Source organism: Onychomys torridus, chromosome 1 (assembly GCF_903995425.1).
Source record: "Onychomys torridus chromosome 1, mOncTor1.1, whole genome shotgun sequence".
Taxonomy (NCBI): Eukaryota; Metazoa; Chordata; class Mammalia; order Rodentia; family Cricetidae; genus Onychomys; species Onychomys torridus.
This window is the reverse complement of record NC_050443.1, coordinates 14,638,214-14,651,723: the sequence shown is the minus strand read 5'-3', so window position 1 is coordinate 14,651,723 and position 13,510 is coordinate 14,638,214. Positions and strand designations below refer to the sequence as shown.

Below are 13,510 nucleotides of genomic sequence, written 5' to 3'. Positions count from 1 at the left end.
GTGGGTGAGAGGGTGAAGGGAAGGTGGGGTGGGCCGGCTTCCCTTTAGACCTTCACTCTAAATGATGTTCTAATGGAGCCCCTCCTCCACGCCTCCACTGCTCTTGCAGGCACCAGACCTCCTCAGTTTTAGTGGTCCCTTGATCATTTTCACTTCCCCTTTACCCATATGTTTAATTGGATTTTAGCAAACTGCACTTATTAAGAAATGTTTTACCCTGTTTTGTTTTATTTTCTTTCAATAAATGACATGGCACCTCCTATCAGGAAGGAAGCAGGGTTAAAGCCCTGAAGTGTTACTGCAGTTGGCCTGTAATTGGGATGGGAGGCCTTCGGAGGGGAAATGCTTCACTCATTCATTTTAATAAAATGGTTCTCTAGCTCACACAACCCAGATGCTCCTCGGGCAGGGGACAGACAGATGGGACCTGTAAGGAAGAGACCAGGCTGGTTCAGGGTCATCCCTGGGTGTGTTGCACAACAGCACCCTGAGGCATGGCCTGGATGCTGCTCTTGGCGTCTGCACTGCCTCCCATGTGTGTTGGCTGCTTGCTCTGTCACCATCCTGTACAGTGCTAGGAACCCTGAGCACTGCAGATGACTCCATCCCTCTTCTCGGGGTCCCCTCCAGGAAATACATGTTTGTAACCAGTGACAGCTCCAAGTGTTTAGAGACCCTGGAGTAATGGAAAGAGGGCTCTGGAGAAGAGGAAAAGTTAGGACTCTGTAGCCCACCATCCCTCTTCATTCCTCTCTTCCTGTGCAAGCTGTGGTTTTCACATCTGGTCTGGTGTGCACAATTGAGTCCAGCTCCCCTGTAGGAATTGGGGAACCTTGTGAAGGGACACAACGTAGCAAAAGAGAAGCTAGGGGTGGTGACATGAGTCCCAGTTCCCTTGAGGCTTGCAGTTATGTAAGGTAACTGCCTCTACATGAGGGCTATGCATACTGTTCACAGTGCACCAAGCCCTAGGTGCAACAATGTGGCCAAACACCAGGAGGGAGGCAGAGTAGTAGGGCCTGAGGAGGGACCATGTCTGTGCCTGAAGGGCACTTGTCAACTTGCTCTAGAAGGAAAGAAAGGAGGGGTCCTTACTGTCCTAGTTTGACAAGTCCTGCTCTTGGCAGGTGAGTGCAGAGCAGCAGCGCCCTCTGCTGACCATTCCTGATGACGGCAGCTGATTAGTTTTCACCAGGCCTTTCCTCACCACCACTAGGGAATGCAAACGGAGTGTTTCTGGATTAATGCACCAGCTTCCCCATAGTGCTCTCCAGTCCCTTTCCCTGGTTCCCTTCCTCAAACCTTGTAGGCTCCAACAACTCATTAGGGCTAGGAAGCCCTGCATGACCTGGCACGGAAGACCATGACCCACACACCTTTTATTTCTTTTTTTCTTTCTTGAGACAATGTTTTGCTATGTAGCCGTTGATCTCACTAATGGCCAAACTGGCTCAAACCTTAAGTGATCTCCCTGCCCCTGCCTCCTGCCTCCTGCATGACCTGACCATAGCAAGCCATTACAGCATCTAGTACTACCTATAAGCCAGCCAAACTGCCTGGAATACTTAACTCCTGTTCATCCCTTCAGGTCTCATCTGGGATCTGTTATCCCCACCTAAAAGCCTCCAGCCTCGCCTGTGGTAGGCAGGTTCCTCCCCTTCCCACAGCCCTTCCCTCACATCTGCAGGCTTCCTCGTCTAGAAACACAAAAGTCCTTTCCCTGACTTCATCTCATGCCAGCTACAGGCTGCATGTGATGACAGGAGTCAAATCTACAAAGAGCATAAAGGTGGGTGAAATGGCTCAGTGGTCGAAGGTCCTTGCTAGGTTGTCGAGCAGTGGTGGCGCACGCCTTTAATCCCAGTGCTCACGAGGCAGAAGCAGGTGGATCTCTGAGTTCGAGGACAGCCGGGTTTACACAGTGAGTTCCAGGAGAGCCTGGTCTACACAGAAAAACGTTGTCTCGGGAAGAAAAAGAAAATTTTTCGCCGGCAATCTTAACGACTGAATTTTATCCCTGGAGCCCACTTCCACAAATTGTCCTCTGATCACATAAACATACATTATTTTTTAATTAGAATGCATACTCGAGAGTCTCCATACGAGGGCTCCAGTTCCTGGAGGATGCTCACGCAACAACCATTCCAAATATTAACTACGTGAATATCTGGAGTTACAGCAGCGATCAAATGGCACACGGTCCCCGCTGATTTTCCAGTTTAAGAAAGTTCGACCTAGGGCCATTTTCAAACCTGGTGGCTGTGGGCGGGGCCACGCATGCGCAGAGAGATGGTCCACCTTTGACCCGGAACTTTGGTTCCTGGATGCAGTTTAAGCACTCGGCCAGTAACGCTTGCTTAGCCGGAAATGGCTGCTGGTGTTTAAGGTCCAGCTCGGCTTCCGGAGCCCGCTGCGGCGGTTAGTGAGTCGGAGACCCGGGATGGAGGCCGGGGCAGCCGGGGCGGTGACGGAGAGGAAGCCGGATGATGGTGAGGCACTGGCCAGGTGCAGGCGTCGGGAGGGTGCTCTTGCAGTGTGACCTGGAAACGGTTCCGGCAAGCGCTGAAGTCTCTCTAGGCAGTGTGACCTCACTTTACAGGCATTTTCCGCACTTGATCCACTTTGAGGTCAGATTGTTCGGCCTTGTAGCGGGTGGACAGTTCCCTCCATTCTCTTAGGAATGAACCCCTTTCAGTATCCCAGGCCAACCCATTTCTTCCTTGCAAATTCTTCCAGTCTCAGGCCAACCTTTCTCGACTTAACCTACCCCTCCCTCCCGTGCCAATCTGAACTTTTCTGTGCCCCAAGCTAGATCTCCTCTTGTCCCATGTGAACTAACTTATGTCAGACCCACAGCTCCCACTGTATTCTAACTCCCCTGCCCCCAAGTCTGCTGTCTATTCTGCCTCCTCGGGTCCGTTCTCCCTCTCACCTTCAATGTCTTTTACTTCTCTACCGAGTTCCCACAAGTATTGCCCCCACCTCTTGTGTGTATGTGTGTGTTTTCAATCAGTTTTTTTCTATAGCAACTTGCCTTCCTCCTGTCTCAGCTTCCGAGATGCTGGGGTTACAGCCCTGTGCGGTTACCATACCTATTTTTAAAGTGCTTTTTGTCTTACCTTAAAAACTCATTGTTTCAAAGTAATCTGATGGGGGCGGGGGCAAGATGAGGTATAGTCGAAGCCGTTTGACAACTAAGAATTGGGGTTACTTAAACTGAATAGCAGGTATATGAATGTAGAGGCAGGTGTCTGTGTGTTCTAGATCTCCAGGTTTCAATCTTTGACGCTCCAGGTTTGATGGCTCAAACCTAGATTATATCCCAGCTCTTGGGAGACTGAGGCAGGAGGTTTGCCTTGAGTTTACAGTCAGCCTGAACTACATAGTTCCAGGCCACAGAGTGAAGCCCTGCCTCAAAAATATGTATATTAACATCTTCTATATCTTTTAAACTTCTGGTTGCTAGAGCCTAAGCCCCTGGGCCGTATGAATGCTTATTATACTTCCTACCAAGCCAGGCCTCCAAACCTAAAAGAGAATCTGGAGCAAGACATGGTGAGACAGGCTTATAATCAGGAGCCTGAGGCAGGAGGATGGAAAGTTCAAAGGCAGGGACTGAGGATGTAGTTTATTGGTGGAATGCTTGCTTACCATGCCAGAAGCCCTGGGCTCAATCCTCAGCACCACATAAACTTGTGGAGCAGGCCTATAGTCCTAGCACTCCCAAGAACATTTATCAAAAGGTTAAAAAAAGAAAAAAAGTACCCTTGGCCCTTGCCTTCTGTAGTAGTTGTTTTAAAACTGTTTGCTCTTTGGGGGCCCGCCACCCAGCTCCCAAATAAATACAAAAGAGATTTATGTATTTATTTTTTTGTTTGTTTGTTTGAGACAGGGTTTCTCTGTGTAGCCCTGGCCTGGCTGTCCTGGATCTCGCTCTATAGCCCAGGCTGGCCTCTAACTCACAGAGATCCACCTGGCTCTGTCTCCGGAGTGCTGGGATTAAAGGTGTGCGCCACCACTGACTGGCCAGAGATTTATTCTTATTTATGAATGCCCGGCCTTAGCTTGGCTTGTTTCTAACCCAGCTTTCCTTCCTTTCTTTCTTCTTCTATTTTCTTTTTTAATTTTACTTATTTAGTGTGTGTGTGTGTGTGTGTGTGTGTGTGTGTGTGTGTGTGTGTGGTTTTTCAAGACAAGGTTTCTCTGTAGCTTTGGTGCCTGTCCTGGAACTCACTCTGTAGCCCAGACTGGCCTCGAACTCACAGAGATCCGCCTGGCCCTGCCTCCCAAGAGCTGGGAATGAAGGTGTTTGCCGCCGCCCGGCTCTACCCAGCTTTTCTTAAGTTATCTGTCTACCTTTTGCCTCTGGGCTTTTACCTTTCTCTATTCTGTATGTCTTTCTTTCCTTCTTACTCCAGTGCTGGCTGGGTGGCTGGGTGGCTGGCCCCTGATGTCCTCCTCTTCTCCTCTTACTCTCCTCTTTGCTTCTTCTCTTGTTCATTCTCTCTGCCCTTCAGCCCCGCCTAACCTCTCTCCTGCCTTGCCGTTGACCATTCAGCTCTTTACTAGACCAATCAGGTGTTTTAGACAGGCACAAATAGCACAGCTTCACAGAACTAAACAAATGCAACATGGAAGAATGTAATACAGGGCTGGAGAGATGGCTCAGAGGTTAAGAGCCACTGGCTGCTCTTCTGGAGGACCCGGGTTCAATTCCCAGCACCCACATGGCAGCTCACAACTGTCTGTTACTCCAAGATCTGACACCCTTACACAGACATACATGCAGGCAAAATAAATAAAAAAGTAAATAAAAGCTCTAAGCTAATACTTAAAAAACAACAACAACAAAGTAAACAGAAGTGAAATCTAAACTTAATATTACCAGAAAGAAATAACCAGGCCACAAGGCCTGGCTCCTTCACCAGCTTTAGGTTGTTCCTTGTCTCTTCCAGTCAGAGATGGCTCTGGCACTTGTTGGCTTGTGTCCATAACACTCTGATCTTTTTTCCACCGTCATAGCACCTATGTATGCTATGTTTTTTATTATTATTATTATTATTATTATTATTATTATTATTATTATTTTGTGTGTATGAGGTTTGGCCTCTATCTATGTTTGTGCATGGTGCCCACAGAGGCCAGAAGAGGGCATCAGATCCTCAAGAACTGGAGTTACACATGGTTGTGAACTGCTATATGGGTGCTGGGAATCAAACTGGGTCCTCTGGAAGAGCATTCGGTGTCCTTAACCACTGAGCCATCTTTCTAGCCCTTTCTCAGTCTCTTATTGCATTTAGGACATTTAATCTAGAATAATCTCTCAGTTTTTAAAAATGTATTTATTTATTTTTCTATTATCAGCTTGATACAGTATAAATTCTTATCCTAATAGTGAAATGTTTCATTGAGGCTTGCTCAGTAATTGAGTAAAACCAAAACTTATTATAAGCCACAGTCATCCTAGGGTCCCCCCTGCTATATAGCCTCCCTGGATCTGTGGGTTGCAGTCTGATTGTTCTTTGCTTTATATAGAATCCACTTATGAGTGAGTACATACCATGTTTGTCCTTCTGGGTTTGGGTTACCTCACTCAGGATATTTTCCCGTTCCATCCATTTGCCTGCAAATTTCATGCTGTCATTGTTTTTCTCTGCTGAGTAGTACTCCATTGTGTATATGTACCACATTTTCTTAATCCATTCTTCAGTTGACAGGCATCTAGGTTGTTTCCAGGTTCTGGATATTACAAATAGTGCTGCTATGAACATAGTTGAGCATGTATCTTTGTGGTATGATTGAGCATTCCTTGGGTATATGCCCAAGAGTGGTATGTCTGGGTCTTGAGGTAGATCGATTCCCAATTTTCTGAGAAACCGCTCTCTCAATTTTTAAGAGCCTTAATATAATTATGTCTGTGGAGACCCTTCCCCCTCCCCACCTCCCTGCATGTTACAGGTTCCAGCAATTAAGATGCATCTGTCCTTGAAGGACCTAGTTCTTAGCTTTCACAGGCATGTCCTCTTCCCTTATGTCCAATGTCATCTGCTTTGTGGTTTGTCTGCACACACTCCTCTTCACCCCATCTGCCATTTCCTTCTGCCTGGCACTAATGATGTATGTATACATATGCCTGGCTCTGTATATGTATACAACCATGTCTCCAGCCCTGTATCTATCTCTGGGGGAGCCAGGAGGCCCATGTTCCAGCATTCTCTTAGATACAGCCTCTCAAATGTCTCCTACACCCATGGCAGCTTTCCTAGCCCAATCTGCTTCTTGCCTGTGTCCTTGTCTCAGGGGTAGTTTGGCTGTCTCCTAGGCTAGAGACCTGGATCTTCCCCTGACCCTCCCAGCCCTCTAGCCCTGTGGCTTGCCCTTTCCTCCACCTCCCACCCTTTCCCCCCACCCCTCCAACCATCCCCACCCACTCCCTGCCTTAGTTCTAGCCTCTTGCTTCAGTGGCTGAAATCCACAGTACTCACAGGCAGCATCCCCGCTCCCAATCCCAGTCAGTTATCTCAGTTATCTAAAGGAGGCACATGGTTCTCCCATTTTGCTTTTCTCCATCTTGCTGAAGTTACTTCCTGCCTGTGAAATAGCTCCCACTGGCTTTTCCCAGTGCCTGTCTTTCCCGTTCTGTGCCTAGGTCATCTTTGATCAGGACCTCCTATATCAGACTGGCTGCCCACTGAGGGCAGGGACTATAGGAAGAGTCCTTCCTCCCTAGGACACTCCACACTCCTGGCTCAGGGCTTTGCACAGACTTGAGAATGATTAGGGGAATGTGAAAACACCTAAGGGGAAGTGAATGAGCATGTTGGTCATTGTCTTAGTCACTATTCCATTGCTATGAAGAGACACTGGTGGTTTGAAAGAAAATGGCCCTTAAAGGAAGTGGCACTATTAGGAGGTGTGGCCTTGTGGTCTTGTTGGAGGAAGTGTCACCGTGGAGGAGGGTTTTAAGGTCTTTTTCTCAAGCTTCACTCAGTTGACTTCCTGTTACTTGGAAGATGTAGCTCTCTCAGCTCTAGCACCGTGTCTGCCTGCATGTGGCCATGCACCCCATCATGATCATAATGGACCGAACCTCTGAAACTGTAAGCGAGCCACCCTCAATTAAATGCTTTTCTTTATAAGAGTTGCCAGGGTCATGATGTCTCTTCACAGCAATAAAGACCCTAAGAGACACCATGACCAACCAAGGCAACTCTTACAAAGGAAACCATTTAATTGGGGCTTGCTTACTGCTTTGGAGATTTAGTCAGTCTATTATCATCCTGGTGGGGAACATGGCAGCATGCAGGCAGGTGCTGGCAGGAGCCGAGGGCCATATCCTGATCCATCAACTGAAAAACTCTGGGCTTGGCATGGGCTTTTGATACCTCAAAGTCCACCCATTGACACATTTCCTAATCCTTCTAATCCTTTCAAATAGTGCCACTCCCTAATGACCAAGCATTCAAGCATTCAAGCATTCATGGGGGCTATTCTTATTCAAACCACCATAGTCATTGAACAAGTTAGTGAATGTATCCTAATGTGATGGCTTAGGAAACCGGCAAAGTCTGGAGTAGCTTGGAAGTTCAGATCTTCGGGCCTGTGCTGATGTTCTGCTTAGAACATTTTATCCCAAAAAGTACAGAACTCAGTCTCTCAGCACTTCAGGTTTTTACTCAGATAAACTCCCTTATTTTTATCTTGTATGTGTAGGTGTTTTATCCACATGCATGTCTGTGCACCACAAGAGTGTATTGCCAAGGAGGCCAGGACAAGATGCTGCATCCTCTAGAACTGGAGATACAGACAATTGTGGGCTGCCATGCAGGTGCTGGGAGCTGAGCCTGGTCATCTGGAAGAGCAGCCAGTACTCTTGACCACTGAGCCCTCTCTCCAGATGTCACTTCCTGACAAGCTTTCTGCTACCATTCCATTTAAAACTGAGCCATCCCCACATTGCCTCCTGTCTCTTTTGGAGTTTCATTCCCATGCTCCATCATCATCATCATCATCATCATCATCATCATCATCATCGGTGTTTTGGATTTTCATTGTTGGTTTGTTTTTATTTGTGAGATTCATTCTCACTGTGTAGTCCTGGCTGTCCTTGAACTCAGGAGACCTCAGCAACTAAAGATGCCTGGGATTAAAGGTGTATGCTACTGTACCAGGCTCATCTGCTTTGGTTTTTCTGTGTAGCCAGGGAAAACGCCTAACATATTACATGATTTTGTTAATTAATTAGGTTATTGACTGTGTACAGTATCACAGTGGGACCTCTTGCTCACCCTGATCTGTCTAGGGCCTAAAACATTCCTCACAGTGCAGGAGGTGCTCAATAAATGGGAACTGTGTGTGTCAACACCTAGCTACTTCCTACCTAAGCCCTTTCGGATGCCCTCTTAGCCTTTAACTAAAGACTCCCTTTGACTTGCAGACTACGTGGAGCCCAGATGTGCACACTGGGGGGAGTTGAGCCAGACTCTGGTTCCATCTACACCCCAGGACAAGGAAGTAAAAGAGAGTACACCAGGAGTCCCCAATGATGACACCTCCCAGGTTGAGAGTCCAGCTGTGAGTGCCATGTTGCATGCCATTGCTGCCAGCCATCTGCCTGTGTGCAGCCAACAGCAGGGTGAGCCTGACCTGACAGAGCGTGAGAAGGTGGCCATCCTGGGTCAGCTGTATCATGACAAGCCACTGGTGTTCCTGGAGCGCTTCCGCACAGGCCTCCGGGAAGAGCACCTGTCCTGCTTCGGCCACCTGCGTGGAGACCACCGTGCTGACTTCTACTGTGCCGAGGTGGCGCGGCAAGGCACTGCCCGACCCCGAACCCTGCGCACCCGCCTGCGTAATCGGCGTTATGCTGCCCTGCGTGAGCTCATCCAAGGTGTGGGGGGATGGTAGATGGGAGGGACAGAGATGGGGAGGAAAGGGAGACTGAAGCTGAGCAACAGAGACAAGGCACTATCGCAGGAACCCAGAGGAGGTAAGTTTTGAGACAAGGAGAGCAGAAACAGCCCCACAGTAAAGTAAGGGAGAGAAAGGTAAGCAGATAGGTTCAGAATTCAGTAGATGATAGAGTAGCATTTGTTTGACAGAATCTCACTATATAGTGCCAGGCTGCCCTTGAACCCAAATTCCTCATGCCTCAGCCTTCCAAGTGTTGGCAGAAGTGGCATCTTAGATGGCTGTGGCTGAGAACACCCTAAACAAAACACAGGTGGAAAGCATGAAGGAAGAGGAGCCTGGTGTAGCGGTTCACACCCGACACTCTGAGTTTAATGCTTGCCTGGTCTACATAGTGGCTCAGGCCTGGGTACATGAACATGCTCCACCCAGGCTGTATACTGAGTGCCCCACGGGACTTTAGGCACGTGCAGCTGGCTTTATCATGTACCTCACTTGCATACAAGTATACGTCTTATAAGCATGTCATGCACATAACATGCCTGGACATGTGTGCTCACACCCACCCACCTTGCCTCTTCTGCACAGGAGGTGAGTACTTCAGTGACGAGCAGATGCGGTTCCGGGCCCCGCTGCTGTATGAACAATATATAGGACAGTACCTCACACAGGAAGAGCTCAGTGCCCGCACACCTGCCCCCCAGGCCCCCAGGCCTGGCTCCCCCAGCACTCCTGCCTATCCCCTCTCCGACCTGCTGTTCCAGTCCTACCAGGAACGGGAGCTGCAGCAGAAGCTGCTCCGACAGCAAGAAGAGGAGGAGGCCTGCTTTGAGGAAGAAGAGGACAGCGATGAGGAAGGTGAGGGCCGGCAACAGGGCACCCTGTGCATGCCTGTTCCTCCAGGCTGGGCTCTCAACCTGTGAGAACAGACATGATGTCTGGCCTCACCCCCACCCTGCCATCTCCTCCTGACCACTGAGTAGGCACGACATCACCATTTTATCCAGTGTGCACCCCAGGAGGGCAGGGATTGGGCTGTCTTGATACCACGGGGCTGGAGGTAGGATGGTAGCTTGCCAGGCACTTTCAGGCCTCCATCCTGGGTATCTCCACAGACCAGAGGTCAGACAAGGACTCGGAGTCCTGGGTGCCCGACTCAGAGGAAAAGCTGATCCTGCGGGAGGAGTTCACCAGCCGCATGCACCAGCGATTCCTGGATGGCAAAGATGGAGGCTTTGACTACAGGTGCCTCCCATGCCCAGCCCAGCACCCATGGCCCTGGGCCACAAGCAGATCCCTGCCTGTCCTCAAAGGCCTCCCCTAGTGGTGCTAGAGGGCCCTGGAATAGTTTCCCACCGTGAGTCCTGGTGGTGTTAGTCACTCTGGAAGTTTCAGATGAATCTGAGTTGATGGCTAGGGTCTTGGGCTAACCTTGTCCCTCTCAGAGCCCTAGGCCCTTCATTTGTAGGCAGAGGGATAAACTGAGCTGACATTTAGCTCAGTGTCGACAAAACATTGAAGTGAGGCTTGGTAGTGCACACCCTCCATCCCAGCCGTGTGGGAGGCAGAGGCATTGGGTCTCTGAGTTCCCACCAGGGCAACATGACGAGACTCTGTCTCAAGAAGAAAAAAAAAATAAGATAAATGATGAAGGCCTGTCATTTGAGCCATTCTCTTCCTTATGATCCTAGAGCTCAGGACCCTGCCTACTCAGTCCAGCTCCAGTGACATGGGAACCATGTCCATGAATAGCTTCAGTGGAACAGGGGTCCTGATTACCTGCTCTAGGGTCCATGTAGGGAACCCACAGGCCTGGAACCAGTGTGGTCTGTCCACTGCTAGCTGGGGCTATGCAGAATGTTGGGCCATGGCACCTACGGGCCAGCCCTGCTACTACACTTGGTAACTGCAAGGACATCAGGAGTGGGGACCTAAACCTGTGCCTTCAGGAGGGCAGCTGTAGGGCAGCAGAGACCCAAATGTGTCCCACAATCAGTGTATGCTTCTGTAGGCCTTCTGTGTCCAGACTCTGGGGCTAAAGCTTTCCCTGCCTGAAAGGGGTCCCCTCCTATTGGGGAGAGACTGCCCATCTTCCATTGGTGGTGGAGCTCTGAAGGGGCGCGGGGGGGGGGGGGGGGCAGTGTTGTCAGAGCCTCAGGAGGGCTTCTGAGCAGATCTGCAGAGAGCGAGGATGAGGGACACAAAGGAGCGTCCGTGCTGAGGTAGATCTGAAATTGCTAAGGGTACTTGGATGAGTGGAGCCTTGGTGACTTGGGTCCACATAGTGGAACTGGGGCTGGAGTGTCTATGGGGACAAAGTGCCACGCTGACCTTGGAGGCAAAACCTGAGAAGTCCACAGGCCCTAGTGTTCTCACATCTTCCAGTCTGCAAGAAGCCAGTGTTTTATGTAGACTGTTTGGGAAACACTCTTTTGGATTCCAAAAGGCCCAGCATCCCCAGGGGTCAGCTCCTCTGACCTGGGCCCCCATGACCTCTGACAGCTTCCTTCTCTGCAGCACGGTGGACGACAACCCTGACTTTGACAACCTGGACATTGTGGCGCGCGACGAGGAGGAGCGATACTTTGATGAAGAGGAGCCCGAGGACGTGCCCAGTCCAGAGCTGGATGGGGACTGATGGCTCCCACCTTCCAGCCAGTGTCACACCTTGCCCAACCCCCTATGGGCAGCTGCTTACAGGCTGGCTAAGTGACTCCGAGGCCCCCAGGGCAGACCCCCAGGCCTGGCACACCTAGGACAGTGCCCCTACTTGGGTTTATGGGGTTCTCACTCTTCTCCCTGGGAAGGTCACTGCCCCTCCCTCCTTGGCCCCACCTGTCTTCTCTTTTTGAGACAGGGTCTTTGCTGTGTGGCACTAACTAGCCTGTTCATTGCTTTGTAGCCCTGGCTGCCTCCCGCCTCCCAGAGCTATGCTTCAGGTGAGCGAATCACACCTGACCTGGCAGTAGTGTTCCTGCCCTGTCTCGCCGCCCTTGCATCACCGCCCTCCCCCGCTAGCTCCCGAGGCCTCCACCCTCTGTGCATCCACCCTTCTGCCTTTCTCTGTGGTGCGGCTGCCGTGCCCACAGCAGAGCCCTGAACAGTTGTCTGGTGGCTGCAGCTGTCACATGGATTCTAGCACTTAGCTCAGGCTGCACCTGATCCCCAGGATAGCTCTGGGCTTCTCCATTTCTCTGTGCCTGGGTCCTACTGGTCCTGCTGGTACCTTTGCTTCCACTGAGGTCTCACCTCTCCTGCACCTCACTCTAAAGCCGTCTGCACTTCATTTCCATCTCTATCCAGACCTCTGTCTCACTCTCTGTCCCTCTTTCTCAGCTTTTATGGCTCTGCTTCTCTATATCCCCACCCCCTAGGCCTGGCAGCTATGGGCAGCAGAAGCCTGGGTGCCCAATAATGAGACTTCCCTGTGGGTGGGGGTCAAGGCCTCTGCTGCTCTCTTTGGACCCTTGCTGGGAATGCTGGCAGAGGCAGAGCTGGGGACCACAGGGCCAGCTTGAAGAAGGGGACCATCCCCTACCAGCACCCCTCCTCACTGCCCCCCCTCCCTGCCACAATTTTCCTTTTCTTCACTTCCTCCACCTCCCTCTCCCTCCCTGTTTACACTCTCCAGATACACATAGGCTGTTATCATGGGTCTTGAGTCATCTCTGTCTCTCTGTCTCTGTCTCTCTCTCTCACTCACTCACTCACACACACAGCCTGCCTTAATGTCCCTGCCTCCAGCAGGCCACAGGGCCCGCCCCACAGAGCCCCCTGCTGCCCTGGGTTAATGAGAGCCAGATGGCTGCCTGTGACTCAGCCCTGGCCTGTGGGAACCCAGACGTCCTACCTTCCCATGCCCCACACCCGGCCCCTGCTGCCCCAGCAGACAGAAGGGACCTGCTACTGTGAGGATGGGGGCTAGCATGTCTAGGCCTGAGGAGCCAAGCTACTCTGAGACAGCTGTGGCATTCTGTTCTGGCCACACCTGCGGGACCCTCCAAACTGCTTTGAAGTGCCAAGGTCATGACTCCTGGGTCAACTAGACTCACCCAGAGAACTACTGGGGGCAGAGGGCGTTTGCATGAAGAAGCTTGGAATATTGAAAGGTCCTCAGCAGCTCCACCTGGGCCAGGTTGAGTGAGAACCTCCTGACAACCTGAACCACCTTGTCACAAACGATGGAAATGGCCCAGAAAGGCCATGTGCATCCCTGAGATCACCTGGCCTCCCAGGCAGACTTAAGACTGGAACACACTCTTGCACACTACTTGGCCAGTCTGCTGGCATGTGGTAGAGATGGGAAGCCAGACTTCCTTACATGGGAGAGTGTGGAAGATGGGAGTATTGTGTGTGATGTGATGTTACAGTCCCAGCCCTCGTCTCCCCAGAGAACTACTTGAACCCCCAGCTGGCAGGACAGGGGCCAAGGGTGCTGCTCTCTGGGGGAGTTGTGTTAGCTTAAATATTTTCACGGTTGACCAGTTCTGTCTGATTGTTAAATTTATTTAAGATAGAAAGGCTATCATCCATCAGTCTGTTATGTAACTTTTTAAAAAGAGCTGAGCCTCACCACCATTGAGTCAGTATCTGGGGTTAG

The 13,510-nt window shown here is 50.6% G+C and overlaps 1 protein-coding gene across 1 annotated transcript; it reads left to right on the top strand.

Moving 5' to 3' along the window:
• The first annotated feature begins 2,300 nt into the window (after positions 1-2,300).
• On the top strand, positions 2,301-12,565 carry Ccdc97 (coiled-coil domain containing 97). Its single transcript, XM_036208524.1, has 5 exons — positions 2,301-2,489; positions 8,438-8,890; positions 9,499-9,768; positions 10,026-10,155; positions 11,428-12,565. The coding sequence occupies exons 1-5, from the start codon at positions 2,441-2,443 to the stop codon at positions 11,546-11,548; spliced, it is 1,023 nt and encodes a 340-aa protein (XP_036064417.1). The 5' UTR covers positions 2,301-2,440; the 3' UTR covers positions 11,549-12,565.
• The last annotated feature ends 945 nt before the right edge of the window (positions 12,566-13,510 follow it).

Coding starts and splice junctions, on each gene's coding strand:
- Ccdc97 (XM_036208524.1), top strand. CDS start 2,441: ATGGAGGCCGGGGCAGCCGGGGCGGTGACGGAGAGGAAGCCGGATGAT. Junction 2,490..8,437: donor GGAGAGGAAGCCGGATGATG/GTGAGGCACTGG, acceptor TTTGACTTGCAG/ACTACGTGGAGCCCAGATGT. Junction 10,156..11,427: donor GATGGAGGCTTTGACTACAG/GTGCCTCCCATG, acceptor CCTTCTCTGCAG/CACGGTGGACGACAACCCTG.